Genomic DNA, 24,145 nt, shown 5'->3' on the forward strand with positions numbered 1-24,145 from the left:
TCCAGGAAAATTTCCCCCACCTAGCAAGACAAGCCAACACTCAATTGCAGGAAATACAGAGAACATCACAAAGATATTCCGCAAGAAGAGCAACCCCAAGGCACATAATCGTCAGATTCAACAGGGTTGAAATAAAGGAGAGAATACTAAGGGCAGCCAGAGAGAAAGGTCGGGTCACCCACAAAGGGAAGCCCATCAGACTCACAGCAGATCTCTCGGCAGAAACACTACAAGCCAGAAGAGAGTGGGGGCCAATATTCAACATTCTTAAAGAAAAGAACTTTCAACCCAGAATTTCATATCCAGCCAAACTGAGCTTCAGAAGTGAAGGAAGAATAAAATCCTTTGCGAACAAGCAAGTACTCAGAGATTTTGTCACCACCAGGCCTGCTTTACAAGAGCTCCTAAAAGAGGCACTACACATAGAAAGGATCAATCAGTACCAGCCATTCCAAAATCACACTGAATGCTAAAGAGCTTCAACATAATGAAGAATTTACAACAACTAACAGGCAAAACAGCCACTTAGAATCAAAATGGCAGTATCAAATTCACACATAACAATATTAACCCTAAATGTAAATAGACTAAATGCACCAATCAAAAGACACAGACTGGCAAATTGGATAAAAATCCAAAACCCATCAGTGTGCTGTATCCAGGAAACCCATCTCACATGCAAGGATACACAAAGGCTCAAAATAAAGGGATGGAGGAAGATTTACCAAGCTAATGGAAAGCAAAAAAAAGCAGGAGTTGCAATTCTCATCTCTGATAAAATAGACTTTAAAGCAACAAAGATCAAAAGAGACAAAGAAGGCCATTACATAATGGTAAAAGGATCGATACAACAAGAAGAGCTAACGATCCTAAACATATATGGACCCAACACAGGAGCACCCAGATACATAAGGCAAGTTCTTAATGACTTACAGAAGGACTTAGACTCCCACACAATAATAGTGGGAGACTTTAACACTCCACTGTCAATACTAGACAGATCAACCAGACAGAAAATCAACAAGGATACCCAGGGCTTGAACTCAGACCTGGAGCAAGCAAACCTGGTGGACATTTACAGAACTCTCCACCCCAAATCCACAGAATACACATTCTTCTCAGCACCACATCACACCTACTCTAAAATTGACCACATAATTGGAAGTAAAGCACTGCTCAACAAATGCAAAACAACTGAAATCATAACAAACAGCCTCTCAGACCATAGTGCAATCAAGTTAGAACTCAGAATTCAGAAACAGACCCAGAACCGCACAGCTTCATGGAAACTGAACAACTGGCTCTTGAATGTTGACTGGGTAAACAACGAAATGAAGGCAGAAATAAAGAAGTTCTTCGAAACCAATGAGAATGAAGACACAACGTGCCAGAACCTCTGGGACACATTTAAAGCAGTCTCTAGAGGAAAGTATATAGCAATAAGTGCCCATATGAGGAGAATGGAGAGATCCAAAATTGACACCCTATCGTCAAAATTGAAAGAGCTAGAGGAGCAAGATCAAAAAAACTCAAAACCCAGCAGAAGACAAGAAATTACTAAGATCAGAGCTGAGCTGAAGGAGATTGAGACACGAAAAACCCTTCAAAAAATCAATAAATCCAAGAGCTGGTTTTTTGAAAAGATCAACAAAATAGACAGACCACTAGCCAGATTGATTAAAAATAAAAGAGAGAACAACCAAATAGATGCAATAAAAAATGATAAAGGGGAAATCACCACAGATTCCACAGAAATTCAAACCATCATCAGAGAATATTACAAACAACTCTATGCACATAAACTAGTAAACCTGGAAGAAATGGATAAATTCCTGGACTCCTGTGTCCTCCCAAGCCTAAACCAGGAGGAAGCTGAAACTATGAATAGACCAATAACAAGGTCTGAAGTTGAGGCAGCAATTAAGAGCCTACCTCACAAAAAAAGCCCAGGTCCAGACGGGTTCACAGCCGAATTCTACCAGACACACAAGGAGGAGCTGGTACCATTCCTTCTAAAACTATTTCAAACAATCCAAAAAGAGGGAATCCTTCCCAAATCATTTTATGAGACCAACATCATCCTGATACCAAAACCCGGCAGAGACCCAACGAGAAAAGAAAACTTCAGGCCAATATCCATGATGAACATAGATGCAAAAATCTTCAATAAAATATTGGCAAGCCGATTGCAACAGCAAATCAAAAAACTTATTCATCATGATCAAGTAGGATTCATCCCAGGGATGCAAGGCTGGTTCAACATACGCAAGTCTATCAACGTAATTCACCACATAAACAGAACCAAAAACAAAAACCACATGATTATCTCAATTGACGCAGAGAAGGCATTTGACAAAATTCAACAGCCCTTTATGCTAAAAACCCTCAATAAACTCGGTATCGATGGAACGTATCTCAAAGTAATAAAAGCTATTTATGACAAACCAACAGCCAATATCATACTGAATGGGCAAAAACTGGAAGCATTCCCTTTGAAATCTGGTACTAGACAAGGATGCCCTCTCTCACCACTCCTATTCAATATAGTACTGGAAGTTCTAGCCAGAGCAATCAGGCAAGAAAAAGAAATAAAGGGTATTCAAATAGGAAAGGTGGAAGCCAAATTGTCTCTATTTGCAGACGACATGATAGTATACCTAGAAGACCCCATCGCCTCAGCCCAAAAACTCCTGAAACTGATAAACAACTTCAGCAAAGTCTCAGGATATAAAATCAATGTGCAAAAATCACAAGCATTCGTCTACACCAATAACAGACTTAAAGAAAGCCAAATCAAGAGCGAACTGCCATTCGCAATTGCTACAAAAAGAATAAAATACCTTGGAATACAACTCACAAGGAATGTAAGGGACCTCTTCAAGGAGAACTACAAACCACTGCTCAACGAAATCAGAGAGGACACAAACAGATGGAGAAACATTCCATGTTCATGGTTAGGAAGAATTAATATCGTGAAAATGGCTATACTGCCCAAAGTAATTTACAGAATCAACGCTATCCCCATCAAGCTACCATTAACTTTCTTCACAGAACTGGAAAAAACCACCATGAACTTCATATGGAACCAAAAGAGAGCCCGCATAGCCAAGTCAATTCTAAGCAAAAAGAACACAGCGGGGGGCATCACACTACCGGATTTCAAACTATACTACAAGGCTACAGTCATCAAAACAGCATGGTACTGGTACCAAAACAGAGATATAGACCAATGGAACAAAACAGAGGCACCGGAGGCAACACAACATACATACAACTATACAATCTTTGATAAACCTGACAAAAACAAGCAATGGGGCAAGGATTCCATGTTTAACAAATGGTGTTGGGAAAACTGGCTAGCCATGTGCAGAAAGCAGAAACTGGACCCCTTCCTGACACCTTACACTAAAATTAACTCCAGATGGATTAAAGACTTAAACATAAGACCTGGCACCATAAAAACCCTAGAAGGAAATCTAGGCAAAACTATCCAGGACATAGGAGTAGGCAAGGACTTCATGAACAAAACACCAAGAGCATTGGCAACAAAAGCCAAAATAGACAAATGGGACCTAATGAAACTCCACAGCTTCTGCACGGCAAAAGAAACAGTCACTAGAGTGGATCGGCAACCAACAGAATGGGAAAAAATTTTCGCAGTCTACCCATCTGACAAAGGGCTGATATCCAGAATTTACAAACAACTCAAGCAGATTTACAGGAAAAAAACAAACAAGCCCATTCAAAAGTGGGCAAAGGATATGAACAGATACTTTACGAAAGAAGACATATATGAGGCCAACAATCATATGAAAAAATGCTCATCGTCACTGGTCATCAGAGAGATGCAAATCAAAACCACATTGAGATACCATCTCACGCCAGTTAGAATGGCGATCATTAAAAAATCTGGAGACAACAGATGCTGGAGAGGATGTGGAGAAAAAGGAACACTTTTACACTGTTGGTGGGAGTGTAAATTAGTTCAACCATTGTGGAAGACAGTGTGGCGATTCCTCAAGGCCTTAGAAATAGAAATTCCATTTGACCCAGCAATCCCATTACTGGGTATATATCCAAAAGACTATAAATCGTTCTACTATAAGGACACATGTACACGAATGTTCATTGCAGCACTGTTTACAATAGCAAAGACCTGGAATCAACCCAAATGCCCATTTATAATAGACTGGATTGGAAAAATGTGGCACATATACACCATGGAATATTATGCAGCAATCAGAAATGATGAGTTCGTGTCGTTTGTAGGGACATGGATGAATCTGGAAAACATCATCCTTAGCAAACTGACACAAGAACAGAAAATGAAACACCGCATATTCTCACTAATAGATGGGTGATGAAAAATGAGAACACATGGACACAGAAAGGGGAGTACTAAACACTGGGGTCTATTGGGCGGGAAAAGGGGAGGGCCAGTGGGAGGGGGAGGTGGGGAGGGATAGCCTGGGGAGAAATGCCAAAAGTGGGTGAAGGGGAGAAGAAAAGCAAAGCACACTGCCATGTGTGTACCTACGCAACTGTCTTGCATGCTCTGCTCATGTACCCCAAAACCTATAATCCAATAAAAAATTAAAAAAAAAAAAAAAAAAAAAAAAAAGGAAAAATGAAGGCACTGAAATGAGACAAGATAAAAACAATGACAGTTTGAGAGACTGAATTCAGAGATTCACTCCAACAAAATGCAGTGCATAACTGGCCTGAGAGTCAAGACTAGCCTCGCTTTCCTATGTAAGGCTTGGAAGGGTAGCCTCTGAAGGAAACATAGTGGTCAGCCAAAAGAACTAAGGAAATGGTTCCATGATCAAGACAAGACTAAATTAGAATGAAAAGTCCTATAACCCTGAACTTTCTCTGGAGACAAAGGACTGGAACTGAAGGGGAAATCAGGAACGAGCTTTCAATATCCCGGAACGACGTGGCTCCCCAGCCAAGTTCAAACTCCTCTCCTCCTCACTCTCTTAGTTTTAGGTACAGTTCAGTTGCTCATACGTGGTGTTCCTTTGCTTCTCCCGCATCCATGACGTCTTCCTCATTCTTTAGAGTTAAGACCAAGTCTCACTTTCTCAGGGAAGCCTTGCCTGGCATCCCAACTGAAGTTTAGTTGGTTTTTGATAAGCTCTTCATTCAGAACACTTGACTGGATTTAAATTGACATATCCCTTAGGGCCGGGCGCGGTGGCTCAAGCCTGCAATCAAGACCATCCTGGTCAACATGGTGAAACCCCGTCTCTACTAAAAATACAAAAAATTAGCTGGGCACAATGGCGCGTGCCTGTAATCCCAGCTACTCAGGAGGCTGAGGCAGGAGAATTGCCTGAACCCAGGAGGCGGAGGTTGCAGTGAGCCGAGATCGCACCATTGTACTCCAGCCTGGGTAACAAGAGCAAAACTCTGTCTCAAAAAAACAAACAAACAGACATATCCCTTAGTGTGTGTGCCTTTCACAAAACTATGCTTTTAATAAAAGAAATTATTATTATTATTATTATTTGCACTGTAGTCATGGCAGCCTCACAGTGAGTTTGATCTATGACCTAATCTTTTGCCTTATTTCACAATAAGGGTTCAGAAATCAGGCCAGGTGCTAGTTATTGAGTTCCTTTTCCAAATTTTAACTGTTGCTTTTCTGATATCCAGCTTCCTTATTTATGAAACAGGGGAGTTAAAATGGATACTCATTAGTCATCTTCTTTCAACAAAAAAACTTCTCTGAACCTAAGAATTCTCTGAAATTTAGGTAACCAAAACCTGATGTCCCAAATATTAGTGGCGGATAACAATTAATTAAAATATATATTTTAACCTTAAATAGTAGGAAAATTTGGCCCTTAATGGGGAAATTCAGTGATTGGGGATCTTTGCATGAGCATGAAAAGCAAAGTCAGCAGTCTAAAACTGAGCTGTCCAGTACTGAAGCTACTAACCACACACAACTAGTTAGCACTTGAAATGTGGCCAGTCCAACCTGTGCTGTCAGCACAGGACACACATGGGACTTCAAAGGCAGGAGGAAGGAGTGGCTTATTTGCAAGAGGAACTAGGTTTGCACAATCAGCTGAATTATCTCACTGATAAATGTATATTAAAAATATGTTAAAATGATAAAAAAAATATTTATTTATATTTAATATATATTTAATATTTAAATACATAAAATATTTAAATATATTATGTTAAATCAAAGTATGAAAGTTGTCTTCATTTGTTTTTACTTGTTAAAATGTGACTACTATATATTTTTTTTTTTTTGAGACGAAGTTTTGCTCTTGTTACCCAGGCTGGAGTGCAATGGCGCAATCTCTGCTCACCGCAATCTCCGCCTCCTGGGTTCAGGTAATTCTCCCGCCTCAGCCTCCTGAGTAGCTGGGATTACAGGCACGCACCACCATGCCCAGCTAATTTTTTGTATTTTCAGTAGAGACGGGGTTTCACCATGTTGAGCAGGATGGTCTCGATCTGTTGACCTCATGATCCACCCGCCTCGGCCTCCCAAAGTGCTGGGATTACAGGCTTGAGCCACCACGCCCGGCCTACTATATTTTTTAATTGTACATGTGGCTGGCATTACATTTCTACTGTTCAGTTCTAACCTGGAAGATTATCAAGAGTATTATTAGGGGCTAAAGATGAACTTGTGTTTCTTCCTTTTACTTGTCCAACTTTCACCCAAACTTCAGGATTCTTTGGGGAAATAAGGACATTTTGGAAACTAGTCACTGTGCATAGGAAATAGGAATGATGGCGCAGGACCCCAGGCCCTCAAGGGCAAGATAACCAAGGTGTTCACACACTACTTAAGGGAACAACATTCATACCTTTCTGGCCATCTTTTCCATCACATCCTGGAAAGCCTTTGTATCCTGGAGGGCCTGGTGGGCCGGGGGGACCTGGTGGCCCTGGCATGCCGCAGTCACCTGGCTCCCCCCTCAGAAGGTCAACACTCCCAGGGGGGCCTGGAGGCCCAGGTGCTCCTGACCAAAGAGAAGACACAAAAATCTTCTTTTAGTCAAAGACAAACGTGTATACTGGCTGCCTAACAGCTTCTTAAGAAAAACAATTTAATGATTTGCAAGCAAGGAATAAAGAGAAGTAGAAGAATAAGAAAGTCAATGATATCAGAAATCAAACAGAATGGGTCACAGCACCAAGTTGAGAAATGGTGTAGAGGATGGGTTGGCAACTGTTAGACAAAGTAAACGCAAGCAAAACCTTCCTTCCCTTCAGAGTCATTCCTGTTGAAAATATCATTTTGGGTTTTTGTTTATATTGCCATCTTACTGCTCTAATAAGATGGATGGATGGATAGATGGATAGATGGTTGGATGGATAGATGGGATAGATAGATGGATAAATGAATGGATAGGTGAATAGAGTACCAAACAGGCAGACGAATGGATAGAGGGATGGGTGGATGGATGGATGGTTTGATGGTTTGATGCATAGGTAGATAGACAGTTGGATGGATAGATAAGATAGATGAATGCATGGATGAATGAGTGGATAGATGAATAGAGTACCAAACAGACAAATGAATGGATAGATGGGTGGGCGCGTGGATGGATGGATCAATGGATGGATATATTGATGGACAGATAGACATTTGAGGAAATATGTCTGGTGGGAAAGAAATGTTCACTCAATTAAATTTGTAATCTTAATGGAAAACAAGTTTCTACAAATAGGAATAAATTGACCCCAATTATACCTACTTAGCTTCTGTACTTCTGATTCATTTTAGTGTGCAATCCCTAAAATCCTAAAGATTCAAAGATGATGGGCATGTGTCTTTATAGAAGAGTTCTAAGAGCTTGTATGAATGCAATTGTCTGCATTTAGCAAGAGATCACACAGAGCCACACTCTTCTCCCAACTCCCAACCCATCTCTAGTCTAAACCAATTTGGTCAGCTTAGCAATGACTTCCAACATCTTTCCTTGCCAAAGTTTGTCCCAGTGAAGTGATGAAAGAAACAACATGTACTGTCAGCAGCATATGAAGAGACTTTCTGGTATGCAACAGGCCTGTGTCCTGTCACTCTGGGCTACTGGCTTATGTGACATGGTTTATGTCACAGTGTTTTATGTGACAGTTGCTAGAGACCAACAAGCAGGGTGCAATTCCCACTTGCTACCCTCTTCTGAAGACTTTTGGCCAGCACCAAGCTGGTGATAGGACATGATTGTCAGTCTCTACCCCGAAGAGGCAAGGGCCTAACAGAGCTGAAACAGAAGCGTAAGAGGGCCAAGTCCTGGTCCTGGATATGGTCCTGAGAGCCACCACTACCCTCAGTCCCACCCCAGCTGTGTCCCACTTGTCCACCTGCCAGACTAATGGGGGGACTGCTTCAGTGCTTCTGTTCTACCACTCTCTGGTCCCACATTCCTCCAGAGCTGGCAGCATCTAACTGAGGAAGCACTGCCATCTTTTGTCACGAATCTCTATACCTCTTGGGCCATCAGGACCAGGAGGTCCCTGATCTCCAGGTGGGCCCGAGTCAGGAACATCTTTAGGAGGTCTTCCTGTGGCACCTGCAGGACCAGGTGGCCCTGATCTCCCTAAGAAGAGACATGTTCACATGTTAGCCTCATTGCATTTGGAAGGTTGTGGTTTAGTTATCGGAAGAAGGGCAATGCATGCTGCAGCTTACCCGGGGGCCCTGGAGGACCTTTTTCTCCACAAGGACCTGGAGGAGAGATTCCAGGGCTTCCAGGGTCTCCTCTCTCCCCTTTTAGCCCAGGTATTCCCACTGGACCAGGTGGGCCCACATCATGCAAACCTTAATGGGGAAAACAGAATTAATACTATGTCTTCTCTTTGCTTGTCCCAGTTATAGTGCCTGGAAAGGAATTGCTTCCCAATAGCAGCAGAGAAGTGACTGACTCTGCAGACACCAACCACTGGTTGCAATGGTGGTCCAAATGGCTGCACCATTTCTCTCTCAGGAACCATCACACTGGTCAGCCATGTGTTTTCTTTCTAATTATTTTCCAGACTTAAACAACAACAACAACTTAGAGACAATACCAGCATTCCCACTTCTACAATGGATAGAGTAAAAACAGATGAGATACAACAAAGCCTGTAATCCCAGTACTTTGGGAGGCTGAGGCAGGTGGATCACGAGACATTGAGACCATCATGGTTAACATGGTGAAACCTCGTCTCTACTAAAAATACAAAAAATTAGCTGGGCATGGTGGCGCGTGCCTGTAATCCCAGCTACTCAGGAGGCTGAGGCAGGAGAATTGCCTGAACCCAGGAGGCAGAGGTTGCTGTGAGCCGAGATCGCGCCATTGCACTCCAGCCTGGGTAACAAGAGGGAAACTCCGTCTCAAAAAAAAAAAAAAAAAGTTAAAAAAAAGAATAAGTTGCTTGAAATTTGAGGTAGAAACTGGCATAATTAGAACTATTGTGGAATTTCACATTGGGAAGGAAGGACATCAGTGTTTTTTTGGAAGGCACACACATTTAATCTGACTGTTTGGAGGGGCTACTAAATGAATCTTATGTAATATATCACAGAATCTTCCAATTTATAGATTTCACCTCTCTCCACAATATATTCAAACCTAGAAGCACAATTTCTGTCCCCAGAGTCATTCAAATTTGCACATTAGGTCTCAGCTACCTTGATCACAAGCAGTTTCTCTCAGAAAGTAACACAAGAAATGTACATTATATTAACAGAACAAGGTAAAATGCACTTGCTGAAGATTCACCTTTTTATGGTATAAAAATAACAGCAAATTGTAGAGGTAGTTTGTTTTAGCTGTGGCCATAAAAGGATGCTATAAGTACGAATTCGACCCACGTGGTCAAACATGGCATTATTATACGTAAAACAATACAAAAATTCTAAAATCCCCAACCATTTACTTGTTAAGATAACATTTTGAAATCTGGCTCCACTAAAGCAATTGTTCAGAGTACTTTTAGTAGACAGAAAATTCCAAGCAATGCCAACATTCCTTCTTAAACAGGGTTTTCTCAAATGTCCTTTTCGAATGTCATTTTCAGCACTAAAAATAGTTCCAATGTATGTCTCTAACCTAAGCCAGTTTTTGTAGTTTTGCCTGCAAATCTCATGGTTCAGAAACACCAGGGGAGGGTACCACTTTCTCTCATGAACCATTGATTGAAACCCAGTGTGTTACGAATGACTGGGGGCTTACCTGAAGCACCTTTGGTTCCTTTCTGACCCTTCAATCCATGCAAGCCGTTTAGGCCAGGTGATCCGGAGGGACCTGAAACACACACAGGCCTGTGATCCAGAGAAGGCCAGTCACCGGTACTCAATCTAGCTACAACCGCAGGCACTGCCCAGCAGAGGGCGCGCTGCTCAGGCCAGCAGACGGCTCTCAGAGTCTGGACTTCATCATCAGGGTGGAAACCCAGGCCCAGAACTATTTAACACATTCATCCGATAAAGGTTTTCTGCCAAGACAGCTTAATGTAAACCTTTCTTTGGTTTTAAACTACTGCTGTTCATTTCTGATCCTATCATGACCAGATACGGTCTAGAATTACCGAATCTTGGCGTCGTAAGTGATCTTTGTTTTTATGACAATAAAATCACCCTAGATAGATAGGAAGAGACTGGATGGGAGCAAATGCAGGCCTCCCACCTCCCAGACTTGGGGTCACTGTACCCTACCAGGGGCTGCAGGCTCTGGTTTCGTCAGGATCTAGTCGTGGAAATGCATTCAGACAGAGGATGTGTGGAGCTGTGGCATGCTGGCGAATGCCTGCCCTGTGATGAGTGTGGCTGCAGCTATTGCTTGGCACACACTTCTTTCAGAACCATTCTAATGGCTTTGTGCAGAAGCTAAGTTTATTTTGCAATGATCACTGAAAACTCCCATCTCTGCAAAAAGACACTACCTCAGTGATGCCTGTGCCTTCTCTCAGAACCTTCTGTTTAGTTCTCTAAAGAGCCGTCCACCAGCCTGGCTTGACTGAAATTGTCACTAAACGCTTCCAGTGGAAAATTTGTCTTTTCATCAACAGATGTGGCGTTGTGCTGAACTTGTGTGAATGAGAGCCTTTTCAAATGTCACTTCTTAATGGCCCTTGGTAAAGTTGGAAGGGGAGAAGGAGGGAAGAAAGCAGGGAAGGAATATTTATCGAGCATCTTCTGGGCACTGAGCCCTCTGCTGGGTGCCTTCTCACAAGTCCTGTCCCACTGATGGGTATGAGCCCCGACACTTCTCCCCAGCCTCTGGCCAAGCCTGGGAAACTTCCTTTCTCATCGGTAGATCTTCCACCCGGTGAGCCTCTTGGTGCACAGCCAGCCTGTTTGCTTAGTTTAGGGTCATGTATCTCAAACTTGGGATAAAAATACCATCAGCTTATATGGTTGAACACAGAAGGTGCCCCTTACCCACCTCCATAATGTAGGACCCCTTGTGATGGTTGATGTCCATCCCACACTGTGCAACAAGCATGTCTTTGGGTGACTGTCTCCCCTGCTCAGGGATAAATCAGAGTTCAAGACTAGGTCCTATTACTCTTTCTATCCCCATACTTAATATGGATGTGCTCAATACTGAATACCTTGTAGTGTTCAATAAATGTATGTTGAGTGAGTCAATGAGTGAATGAGAAAATACGGAACAAGGTGGATGAGGGAGAAAGCTATTAAAAGGAGCAGGTTACAATTTCTATTTGTATGCCATATCTTTCTTTAATAGATTTGTAGGACAAATATAATTTACAGAAGTTAGAGGTATCCATTTGCATCTAAATAATTCAAGAGCTAATTGTTATCTACTCATTTTAAGCAAGCCCTCTATGGATTCTTATTAGAAGATGGCACAGGTAGTTGGTTCCATTCTATTTCAAATCGGTACCTGAAACAGTCATTATTCTTTTCTGTAAGATCTAAACTGTAGGTTGGTTCAAATGAGCCATATTCTCTTGCACCAAAAAAAAAAAAAAAAAAAAAAAAGAAAACAAAGGAATGCATCTTTATTTTCCCTAAATCTCTTATACCTAATCACTTTTTATAGTTCTAGCTTATTCCCCCATCCTCCTTCCTATTTTATGAGCCAGCATTTCAAGTTTGCACCAAAAGAACACACAGACCCTCTCCATCTGCCAAATCTGGATATTTATTGCAATCTATCTGAAATGATAATACATTTTCAGGGGACCACTTCACTATTTCCACATATTTTGATCTCCAGCTTTAGTCACCAAGATTGATGGCTTGGGGACTTGGCTGGGGTGGAATGTCCCTGCTATTTTCTGCCCGCTCTTCATTGTCACATCAACATATCTAGATCCTGGGTTGTTGCGGTCCCAGCCTCTCACCATTGTTGAACTGGCCGGCCCTTATCTGACCCAATGTTATTGTTCTAAACTGAATGAAGCTACGTCTGAGTAGGGTTGTAAGGGTAATTCTTCCTTTTTACTGAAAGCTTTTTATCAATCCCATCTCTAAATCAGAAAGCTGCTCATGCATGAAATATATACAGTGCAGATGAGAGGCAATTAGGCTAACAAAGCACATTTCTGGGTAATGAGGAATTTTTATTCACCTCTCTGGTCGTCCTCCTGCTAAACCACCACCATTTAAGGCTGCAGCACACTGCACTTTCAGTCGGGTGCTCTTTCTCTAGTCAGTGAATCTAATCTCCAATCCAGCCGGAAATGCAGCTCCCATCTTTGTTAGCCAGCAGGCTCTTTATGACTAGATTCCCACTCTCAGGCTATATTTCGTTCTAAAGCCTGAAAACATCTCTCTACCCCTCCAGGAGCCTTTATATGGGTTCACACTTTTAATAGATAGGGTGAGCAATGTGTTCCTGTTTGCCTGGGACTTTTTCCTGGTTTCAGCACTGAAATTTTTACATCCTGAAATACCCACTTAGGCCCAGGCAAAACAGGACAGCTGGTCATCCTAACTTTAAAGCTGAAGGGAAGAGAGACCTTTGTGACTTTAAGTGATGGATGAAAAACCTGGAAGATTCTTATCAACAAAGATTCTGAAATAAGATTTAAATTTTTTTATATCAGCAAGTTCCTGAGTGCCTACTAAGGGTGTAAGATACGATTCCCTGATGCACAGGGAGTCTGCCCCAAAGGTACCTCCCGGCAGGTGCTGTCAACACAAGGCAGAACAAGAAAGAAGCATTTCCTGACTTGACAGAAGAAACAGGCAATTATATCCAGGGTAAGTGCTGTGGGGGCAGGGCAGGAGGGGAGTCATCTAGTAAAAAAGGGGAAAATCATTGCTATGATTTTCCTAGCTCTAAAAGGCATGGCATTTCTTATCTGAGAAAAGCCATTTGCAGATTCTTTTTTCTTATGAAACATTTTACTTGCTACCAACCAAAATATCCAATACACATTCTTTCCAGCTTTTGTCATGCTACAGATAATTTTCTTTTTTCTTTTTTTTTTTTGAGACGGAGTTTCACTCTTGTTACCCAGGCTGGAGTGCAATGGCGCAATCTCGGCTCACCGCAACCTCTGCCTCCTGGGTTCAGGCAATTCTCCTGCCTTAGCCTCCCGAGTAGCTGGGATTACAGGCACGTGCCACCGTGCCCAGCTAATTTTTTGTATTTTTAGTAGACACGGGGTTTCATCATGTTGACCAGGATGGTCTCTATCTCTTGACCTCGTGATCCACCCGCCTCGGCCTCCCAAAGTGCTGGGATTACAGGCGTGAGCCACCGCACCAGGCCATTACAGATAATTTTATTTAGGTTTCCATTATTTCAATCTTATATTACTTTCCAGGTAGGAATTGGGTGTTTTCCTTTTAGAGTGCATATGTACTTAAAATTTTAAGTCTAGAAATCAAGCCCTTTTTATTATTATACTTTAAGTTCTGGGATACATGTGCAGAACATGCAGGTTTATTACATAGGTATACACGTGCCATGGTGGTTTGCTGCACCCATCAACCCATCATCTACATTAGGTATTTCACCTAATGCTATCCCTCTCCTAGCCCCCACCCCACAACAGACTCCAGTGTGTGATGTTCTCCTCCCTGTGTCAATGTGTTCTCATTGTTCAACGCCCACTTATGAGTGAGAACATGCAGTGTTTGGTTTTCTGTTCCTGTGTTAGTTTGCTGAGCATGATGGTTTCCAGCTTCATCCATGTCCCTGCAAAGGACATAAATTCATCCATTTTTTTGGCTGCATAGTATTCCATGGTATATATGTACCACATTTTCTTTATTCCATCCATCATTGATGGGCTTTTTGGTTGGTTCCAAGTCTTTGCTATTGTGAACAGTGATGCAATATACATATGTGTGCATGTGTCTTTATAGTAGAATGATGTATAATTCTTTGGGTATATACCCAATAATGGGATTGCTGGGTCAAATGGTATTTCTGGTTCTAGATCTTTGAAGAATTGCCATACTGTCTTCCACAATGGTTGAACTAATTTACACTCCCACCAACAATGTAAAAGCATTCCTATCTCATTGTGGTTTTGATTTGCATTTCTCTAATGACCAGTGATGATAAGCTTTTTTTCCATATGTTTGTTGGCCACATAAATGCCTTCTTTTGAGAAATGTCTGTTCATATTCTTTGCCCACTTTTTGATGGGGTTGTTCTTTTTCCAGCAAATTTATTTAAGTTTCTTGTAGATTCTGGATATTAGCCCTTTGTCAGATGGACAGATTGCAAAATTTTTCCCCCATCCTGTGGGTTACCTATGCACTATGATGATAGTTTCTTTTGCTATACAGAAGCTCTTTAGTTTAATTAGATCCCATTTGTCAATTTTGGCTTTTGTTGCCATTGCTTTTGGTATTTTATTCATGAAATCTTTGCCCATGCCTTTGTCCTAAATGGGTTTTTCCTAGGGGTTTTATGGTTTTAGGTCTTACATTTAAGTCTTTAATCCATCTTGAGTTAATTTGTGTATAAGGTGTAAGAAAGGGGCCCAGTTTCAGTTTTCCACATATGGCTAGCCAGTTTTCCTAGCACCATTTATTAAAAAGGGAATCCTTTCCCCATTGTTTATTTTTGTCAGATTTGTCAAAGATCAGATGATTGTAGATGTGTGGCATTACTTCTGAGACCTCTGTTCAGTTGTGTTGCCTTATATATCTGTTTTGGTACCAGTACCATGCTGTTTTGATTACTGTGGCCTTGTAGTATAGTTTGAAGTCACGTAGCACGATGCTCCAGCTTTGTTCTTTTTGCTTAGGATTGTCTTGACTATACGGGCTCTTTTTTGGTTCCATATGAAATTTAAAGTAATTTTTTCTAATTTTGTGAAGAAAGTCAATGGGAGCTGCAATCAAGTCATTTTTAGCATATGTTTAAGTTAAAGTTTAAATCTGATTGAACACAAGCAGGACTCAAAATTCATATGGCCTGTTCTAGCAGAGCAACTCTTCAAAATAAATGGCTTCTCTCTCCATGGAATCACACCAAGTAACACCTACCACACTACAACTTCTGGAAAATTGGAATTATTTCAAAGCTATCTGATGTGTAAAGAAGGCAAAGTGTGGGGAAATCATATTTGAATTTTCAAAACAATAAAAGGAATAATCCCAGAAGAAGGGGTTTCCAACTCAGTACCTTCTGAAAGGAGGTACTTTTTATTTTACCAAGATTTCGTATATGTATCAGTCAATGAGTGGAGGCAGGTGGAAGGAGAAGGGAAAGATGAAAGAATAGAGGAAACTTGGTTAGAGAATGCTACCAAGTAAGCTGGAACTATCAGCTGTTGGTTCAGGTAAGGATTGCAACCTCATGCCTACCATCTCAGTTATTCATTCTCCTGTTTGTCCATTCATTCATACCACCAACCAATATACTTACTAGGTTTTGACTGGGTCCCAAGGATATATGAAAGGTCCTTGCTTATTAAAAAAAAATCATACTCTATTTGATGAGAAAAACCTCCAAACAAATGTGATACAACATAAGTGTTATGGTAAAGGTATGCCCAAAAATACCCAGAGAAAATGTGTATTTTCTTTTCTTTTCTTTTTGAGATGGAGTCTTGCTCTGTTGCCCAGGCTGGAGTACACTGTCATGATCTTGGCTCACTGCAACCTCAACCTCAGTCCAGGTGATTCTCCTGCCTCAGACTCCCAAGTAGTTGGAATTACAGGCATGCACAACTACATGGCTAATTTTTATATTTTTAGTAAAGATGGGGTTTCACCATGTTGGCCAGGCTGGTCTCGAACTACTGACCTCAAGAGATCTGCCCACATCAGCTTCCCAAAGTGCTGGGATTACAGGTGTGAGCCACCACACCCAGCCGAAAAAGTACTTTTTCTGAAGTAGACGAAATGGACTGAAGTGGGATGAATACCATGGATGAATGTGGGGGAATAAATACTGGTTAATGATGTGCATTTTATATTATCTTATTTTATGTTATATTATAACCAGATTTTTATAACCAGTCCAGTATTGCCTTTACAGATCAAGAAATTCAACCCAGAAAAACTTATTCTTGATCGAACAAATATGATGAACACTAATTCCTCTATCTCTGTAGCACCTTATTATTTTCTCTTTCTTCCACTTATTTTGATCATAAACATATATTCATTTCCACATATATTATTAATGTCTTTCTCTCCTGCCATACTGTGAGCTCAATGAGGGCAGGAATAAGGTCTGTTTTCCTCAAAACTGTGCACCTAGCATCTAGCACAGAATCTAGGACATAGTAAGAGCTTAGCCATATGTGAAGAGAATACACGAATAATGTATTCACATATTCATTGGCTAAATTCCTTCAGAAATAAGATGGCAGCAGTTAGGTACTTACATCCTAGCACTTTGAGAGGCCAAGACAGGTGAATCATTTGAGATCAGGAGTTTGAGAACAGCCTAGCCATGTTTGAGACATGGTAAAACCATGTCTCCACTAATAAATAGAAAAAAATTAGCCAAGTGTGGTGGCAGGTGCCTGTAATCCCAGCTACTCAGGAGGCTGAGGCAGGAGAATCGCTTGAACCAGGGAGATGGAGGTTGCAGTGAGCTGAGATCATGCCACTGTACTCCAGCCTGGGTGACAGAGCAAGACGCCGTCTAAGAAAAAAAAAGGAAAGGAACGGTAGAAGAAAAAGGAAAGGGAAGGGAAGGAAAAAGGGAAAGGAAGGGGAAAGGGAAGGGGAGGGAAAGAGAAACGGAAGGGAAGGAGAAAGGAAAGGAAAGGGAAGGGAAGGGAAGGGAGAGGAGAAGAGAGAGACAGGAAGGGAGGGAGGGAGGAAGTGAGGGAGGGAAGAGAAGAAGGTAGCACCACCATCTCCCTGGTAGAAGGCACGTCAGCTGGCTGGATGGGCACCACCTATAGCCCTGGCTAAGGAAGAGTAGGAAGTTGCAAATGGCACCTATGGAAAAGAGTGGCATGACCAAGAGCAGGGTCACTCATTGGTACAGGAAAAAGCACCTTCAATTTTGCCCTCATTGCTCTGTATCCTTCTAATGAGATGGGCTTCCTTTTGACTTACCTTTTATTCCTGGAGGACCTGGTATCCCTGGATCCCCCTGGAGGCCTCTTAGCCCAGGGTCTCCCATTTCTCCCAGCTGTCCCCTCAGTCCAGGAATCCCCTGATCACCTGAGGATGACAGGGTAGTTTGGTAGATGCCCAGATCCAGATAATAAATGTGTTACATTCACTGGGAAAGTCATCTATGTTCTTAATATATGGGTAACCGTGAACATTGTCTCATTACTTTTTTTCCTATACATCTTAACCCTATGGAGTTAAGATATATAAATGAAATGCATAATTTTGATAACAAAATGCCTGTAATCCCAACACCTTAACACAATTGTTCATATGTACATACATATACAGATAATACAGAGTTAAGATATATAATTTAAAATACATTTAAATTAGGGAGGAGAAAATACACTTCCAAATGAATGAATGAAGTTGCCAATTATAGTTTTAAACTTTCCCTTTTTTTTCTGACTTGGCAGAAAAGCTATCCTTTTCTGTGCTGTAAGTGTGACATCTGCTTTAGGTCTAAAGGAGAAAAAAAAATCCAGCATCCTGAATGGCAGGGGAAATGCAAAGGGCTAGAAAGGAGCTGCAATCTGGGCCAGACACAGTAGCTCATGCCTGTAATCCTGGCTCTTTGGAAGGCTGAGACAACCTCCTTGAAGCCAGGAGTTCTAGGCTACAGTGAGATATGATGTGCCACCATACTCCAGCCTGGTTCGTAGAGTGAGACCCTCTCTTTCTAAAAAAATAAAAACTAAAATTAAAGGAGTTGCTATCTGTCAGACCACTGCTTTGTGTCTGGTGCCATGCTAGGCACTTTACAGGTGCCATCTTAGTCTACTCCATGTCACTCAGTGAAACCCACTAGCTTATAGGTGAGGCATAGCTGAGTTTGAGTGACCTATCCAAAGTCATCGGTCTGGGAAATGGCAGGGCCATAACTGAATTTAGGTCTAGTTAAAGACTGGCTGTTTCTGAAACACTCTGAGACACAAGAGTGCTCAGGAAGTCTCCAGATTTCCTTTCAAGGTACCTGGGCATCCCGGTGATCCAGAGGAGCCAGGTGGTCCTGGCCTTCCAGGTGATCCTCTGGGCCCTTGAATGCCAGGCAAGCCAGGTTCTCCGGGTACTCCAAAATGCCCTAAAGAAGGAAAGATCAAATATCTGAGTTGCTGTTTGAGACAATGAATTTATAAAATCACCAACTTCAGCCCACTCTACTTTTCTATCCTTACTTTTTTATTTTTAAATAGTTTCTATTGGAAATGAAAATAACATTAAGGAAAAACAGATAACAAAATGCCCATAAACCTACACCTTAACACGATTCTCCATATGTATATATAGGTACAGATAATAAATGCAGATTTTTAAAAATTAGTGCTGTATCATAAGTAATTTTCAAAGTTTATAATAGTTTCCCTAATTATCATTTTTAAGTGAATGGCCGATAGCTTTTTGAATCAATCCTAAATAAATTAACTAATCACATTTTCTTCTGCTATTGACCATTTATCTCTAGCTCTTGGCTGTTATTCATAATGCTCTTTGTACACCCCTCATCATTTTTTTTTCTGCTATTAGATTATGTCCTTAAAAAAAATTCCTAGGAGTAGAATTTCTGGATAAACAGTACAATATTTTGGTATTTTCAAATGAATTTTAAATGGTGAAGTATTTTATTATTTATGTATTTTGAGACGGAGTTTCACTCTTGTTACCCAGGCTGGAGTGCAATGGCGCGATCTCAGCTCACCGCAACCTCCGCCCCCTGGGTTCAGGCAATTCTCCTGCCTCAGCCTCCTGAGTAGCTGGGATTACAGGCACACGCCACCATGCCCAGCTAATTTTTTGTAGTTTTTAGTAGAGACGGGGTTTCACCATGTTGACCAGGATGGTCTCGATCTGCCGACCTCGTGATCCACCCGCCTCGGCCTCCCAAAGTGCTGGGACTACAGGAAGTATTTTAAAGTATATTACATCATAGTGTGATTTCATCCCTAAATACTTCAGGAAGTAAGAAGTCTGAAAACTAAGAACATTTTTCTACATTGCCAAAATAACACTTTCACAGTCAAGAAAATTAATAGCAACTAATACCATCTAATACTCATCCCACACTTGAATTCCCCCAGTTCTCACCATAATGTCCTTCACAGTTGGTTTGTACACACCGCATTCCATCCCAGAACCACCCATAATATTTCATGGATAGGTCTTCAATTTTTTTTTTTTTTTTTTTTTTGAGATGGAGTTTCGTTCTTGTTACCCAGGCTGGAGAGCAATGGCGCGATCTCGGCTCACCGCAACCTCTGCCTCCTGGGTTCAGGCAATTCTCCTGCCTCAGCCTCCTGAGTAGCTGGGATTACAGGCACGCGCCACCATGCCCAGCTAATTTTTTGTATTTTTAGTAGAGACGGGGTTTCACCATGTTGACCAGGATGGTCTCGATCGCTTGACTTCGTGATCCACCCGCCTCAGCCTCCCAAAGTGCTGGGATTACAGGCATGAGCCACCGGTCTTCAATTTTTAAATATTTGAAACAGTCCTTTTCTTATGACAGTGACTTGCTGCAGAGCACAATTCAGTTCTTCTCTAGTTTTCTAGAACAGACCATTCAACATTTGGTCCTTGGTACAGGTTGTCAGTAGTTTGGAGTAAGTGCGGCATGGACTCAAACCACCATCCGGAACCTATGCACAGCTCCAAGAGCATGCATGTTCTTACTGAGGACATTTTAGTTGGCTTCTTTTCCTGCTAATTTATTAAGGATAAAATGATATTGCAGACACATGAAATTACATTTCTTTGATGGCTAAAGAGGATGACTGTTTCTTCATGTGTTTATTTACAATGTATGAGTTTAATGCATGTTTATAGGATAAACTAGTAGTGTGTGCTGAAAATCACTGGTTGAATTTGCAAATAAAATATGTCTCTGTATTTACAAACCATGGTGGGGGGCTGTAGTCATCATTTATTATAACACACATGAAACAAGCTTTGTTAGTCTACACCTGTTCACTGATTGAATTTAACATCTGTTAGTCTCGCTATGTGTTACCTTATTTATCCTGAAAACATTCCTACAGTAAAGGTAAGGCAGCATTATTCTCATCTACAAGTGATAACACTGAAGTCTTTTTTTTAAAAAGTATCTCCTGAATTTTGTAGGGTTGTGTTAAGAACAGAACTTCTGAGTTAATCTGTTCTGTATTTTCTCTCTGAATAGAGTGCAGAGTGTGTAGGACTGAAGCCAGGACAATCACATGTAATCCCAAGACCAGCTGCAGACCCTGCCTTCTCGCAATGCTCATTCAAATTAAATGCAGCTTTCCCCAGTCAACGGAAATAGTGTATTAAGTAAACTCCATGCTGGTGAACAACATATAATATAATTTAACACTTCTAAACTGAGGCTTTGGCATATGGGAAAGGGGCCAATTTAAATGGTGGTAACCACAGGAGACCAGGCCAATTCAGCCAAGGCAAATTTTCTGAAAGAGTCAGCCTAAGTGTAAAATCACTCGGGTTTATGATTTTTATCTTAAAGTACTAGATAACCTCACAGGCCCCCATTTGGACTACTCTGAGCTTATAAAATCTTATCATCTTCATGATTTGCTGATTGGTGACGATGATGATGATGATGATGATCATTGCACTTTACATTTCTATAGTCATTTTCAGTTTCAATTTATTTCCTGTGCTCCTCAGGATAATCCTTCAGTATGCATAAGGCCTGTTTATAGGTGAGGGAACTACACTCAGAGAAGATACTCAGCTTACCCAAGACCACAGGTGAAGTAATAATGGAGGTTGACTTTGGGCCACTGATTTTTCCCTTCTGAGGCTTCTCATTTTGATATCTGTCAGGGACTCCCATAATCTTGCCCTCAAAACTATTTTCCTCATCAAATGTACACTTCGGTTACACAGTTCAGTTAACATATTATGCTACCTTGGCTGGGCACAGCAGCTCACACTTATAATCCCAGCACTTTGGGAGACCGAAGCAGGCAGATCGCTTGAGGCCAGGAGTTTGAGACCAGCCTGGCCAACATGGCAAAACTCCGTCTCTACCAAAATATAAAAATTAGCTGAGTGTGGTGGCACACACCTGTAGTCCCAGCTACTTGGGAGGGTAACGTAGGAGAATTGCGTGAACCCAGAAGGTGGAGGTTGCCGTGAACAAGATTGTGCCACTGCTTTCCAGTCTGGGCAACAGGGTAAGACTCCATCTCAAAAATTTAAAAATCATACTGTCTAAATATATCTGTCCATGTCAGAGGTAAGAAACACCTAGGAAAGAGTGGGAAGAAGATGAGAAAGGTACCTTTTGCCACTGCACTAACTTGTTTTTGTTAGACTTCCATTTTAGCAATCTTATGGTATAAAAACAAAGAAAATAACATTTCTCATAATAGTTTTGCTCAGAAAATATCTAATAGTCTTTCAGCTATATGAAATGAAACACGACTATTGCCAGAGGGAATTTTAAGATAATGCACAAAATTATTAATACTAGGTGTTTTAATTTACGAGGGACCCATCTAAACACAACCTGGTTTCTAACCTGACCACTATTGGCTGAATCCCCTGGGGCATAACTTATTTAAGCAGGCATCTGTGGAAGGACATGTGTTCCATCCAAACAATGCATATTCCTGGGCATCCATCTTTGTATACTTGTCTGACTGTTGACTCCAGATAAATTCCTAGGAGTAGAATTCCTAAGTCAAGGGATATGCATATTTTAAATATTGATGCATTTCATAGGGCCCAGAAAGGGAGTACCAATTAATATCCCCAACATTTTCTGAAACATAAATGTATATGAGTGCGAACCAATAGAGCATTCTGTCCTAAGGCTGCTTTCCCCTCTGTGGGTCCTGTTCTATTGGCTTGAACTCCAGTGATTTCCCTTTCCCTATAAAGCATAGAACTGTGCATAGCACTGGCATCCGCCTTCTGCTGTGGATCATCCAGTGTAGCCAGTGGTAGCCTCCACTGTCACAAGAACTCAATGGTGCAACACCATCCATTCTGAAGAATTCCATGTTAATTATTATTGAGAAACAAAATGTTGTTTTAAATGACTCAGATTTCTTGTTGGTGATGAGGTTTATGTTTGCTTGCTTTGGTGTGATTTTCAGTGAATTAAAATAGGTTCAGTGATAGCTCAACAATGGCGCACCTCTCTTACACTGGCATGTGCTTTCCTCTGTAGAAAGAAAGAGCTGGAATGACAACCTGCAGCTGTAGTCAGTGTGAGTGGTTATTGCAAACGCATCATTTTAAGTGATAGAGACTGCAAAGCAGTCTAGATTTTAATTGTTTGCAATATTCATTTTTGAGTTTGCCAAAATATGGGCATGCCTGGGGAGTTTATTGTTGTGTCAACATCGTTGGTCACAAGAGCCACGATGGAAAAATTATCAAGAATCCCTAGTGTATAATCCTGGTGTTCTTCTAGGCCAGAAATGCTATAGAAGTGTTTATACATAATTTGTTTTATCTGTACACAAAAGGGAAAGAAAATATTGATACAGTCATTGCCAGCTACAAGTAATTGTTCTGTTTTTCAAACTAAACTATTCCTTTTTGTTTTAGTCAGAAAAATATGCAGCTATACCTGGACATCCAGGGCTACCCGGCTCACCCTTTGGACCAGGTGGACCGAAGTGACTGGCAGGGTCACCTGTGTTTCCTGAAAGGGATAAAGCACATGTGACATTATTTCAGACAATTTAATTTGGTCTCATATAAGTGACAATAACTTTTATGGTATTTGTCTGCAAAGCCTACCTTCAGATATTTTAGAAGAGTATTTCTGAATACTTTTTTTCTAAACAAGAACAAATATAAATATAGATGCAATGTAAATCACACACACACACACACACACACACACACACACAGTTTTAGAGTTCATCACAATTATAAGGATCTCCAGGTCTTGATAAGTTTGAGCTTTTAAGTGCTGAAAAAATTTTCAAATTTAGGTTTCTATTTAAGAAATTGTTCAGCATTGAGTGACTATACCCTTACTCAAAAGACTGACCAAAATTGTCACTGTTCTGGCTGCTGCAATCATATTTCAAGCTCTTTTATAAGGCAGTTCAACTCAGTGTCCTTGCAAAAAGAAAATCACAAGCCGAGTGCGGTGGCTCACGCCTGTAATCCCAGCACTTTGGGAGGCCGAGGCAGGTGGATCACGAGGTCAAGAGATCGAGACCATCCTGGTCAACAAGGTGAAACCCCGTCTCTACTAAAAATACAAAAATTAGCTGGGCACGGTGGTGCGCACCTGTAGTCCCAGCTACTTGGGAGGCTGAGGCAGGAGAATTGCTTGAACCCAGGAGGCGGAGGTTGCGGTGAGCTGAGATCGTGCCATTGCACTCCAGTCTGGGTAACAACAGCAAAACTCCGTCTCAAAAAAAAAAAAAAGAAAGAAAATCACAAAAGCATACTGCATGGATGACAAGAGACGGCACATTCAAAAGCCACTGTAGGCCATGACTCCCACAGTTCCAGGAAGCTACTGGACATAGCCCCATAATGCGTCCAGACACAAGGATCTACATTATGGTTGGGAACCAGTTTGAAGTGGAGGATTCAAAACGGAGTGAGAGGAAAGGCAAGAAAATCGATGGGGTTTCA

The 24,145-nt window shown here is 41.2% G+C and overlaps 1 protein-coding gene across 1 annotated transcript in view; it reads right to left on the minus strand.

The window, feature by feature from the left end:
* The window catches only part of COL4A4 (collagen type IV alpha 4 chain), a gene marked incomplete at its 5' end in the record, with an annotated part of 142,599 nt that overhangs the window by 25,668 nt on the left and 92,786 nt on the right, over window positions 1-24,145 (minus strand). Inside the window, 7 exons of the mRNA XM_054258166.2 lie at window positions 6,840-6,995; window positions 8,469-8,579; window positions 8,672-8,800; window positions 10,197-10,268; window positions 17,480-17,587; window positions 18,516-18,623; window positions 23,118-23,192. Coding sequence (XP_054114141.2) covers window positions 6,840-6,995; window positions 8,469-8,579; window positions 8,672-8,800; window positions 10,197-10,268; window positions 17,480-17,587; window positions 18,516-18,623; window positions 23,118-23,192 — 759 coding nt within the window. The remainder of the gene's footprint in view (window positions 1-6,839; window positions 6,996-8,468; window positions 8,580-8,671; window positions 8,801-10,196; window positions 10,269-17,479; window positions 17,588-18,515; window positions 18,624-23,117; window positions 23,193-24,145) is intronic.

The sequence above is a fragment of the Callithrix jacchus genome, chromosome 6 (assembly GCF_049354715.1).
Source record: "Callithrix jacchus isolate 240 chromosome 6, calJac240_pri, whole genome shotgun sequence".
NCBI classification, from domain to species: domain Eukaryota; kingdom Metazoa; phylum Chordata; class Mammalia; order Primates; family Cebidae; genus Callithrix; species Callithrix jacchus.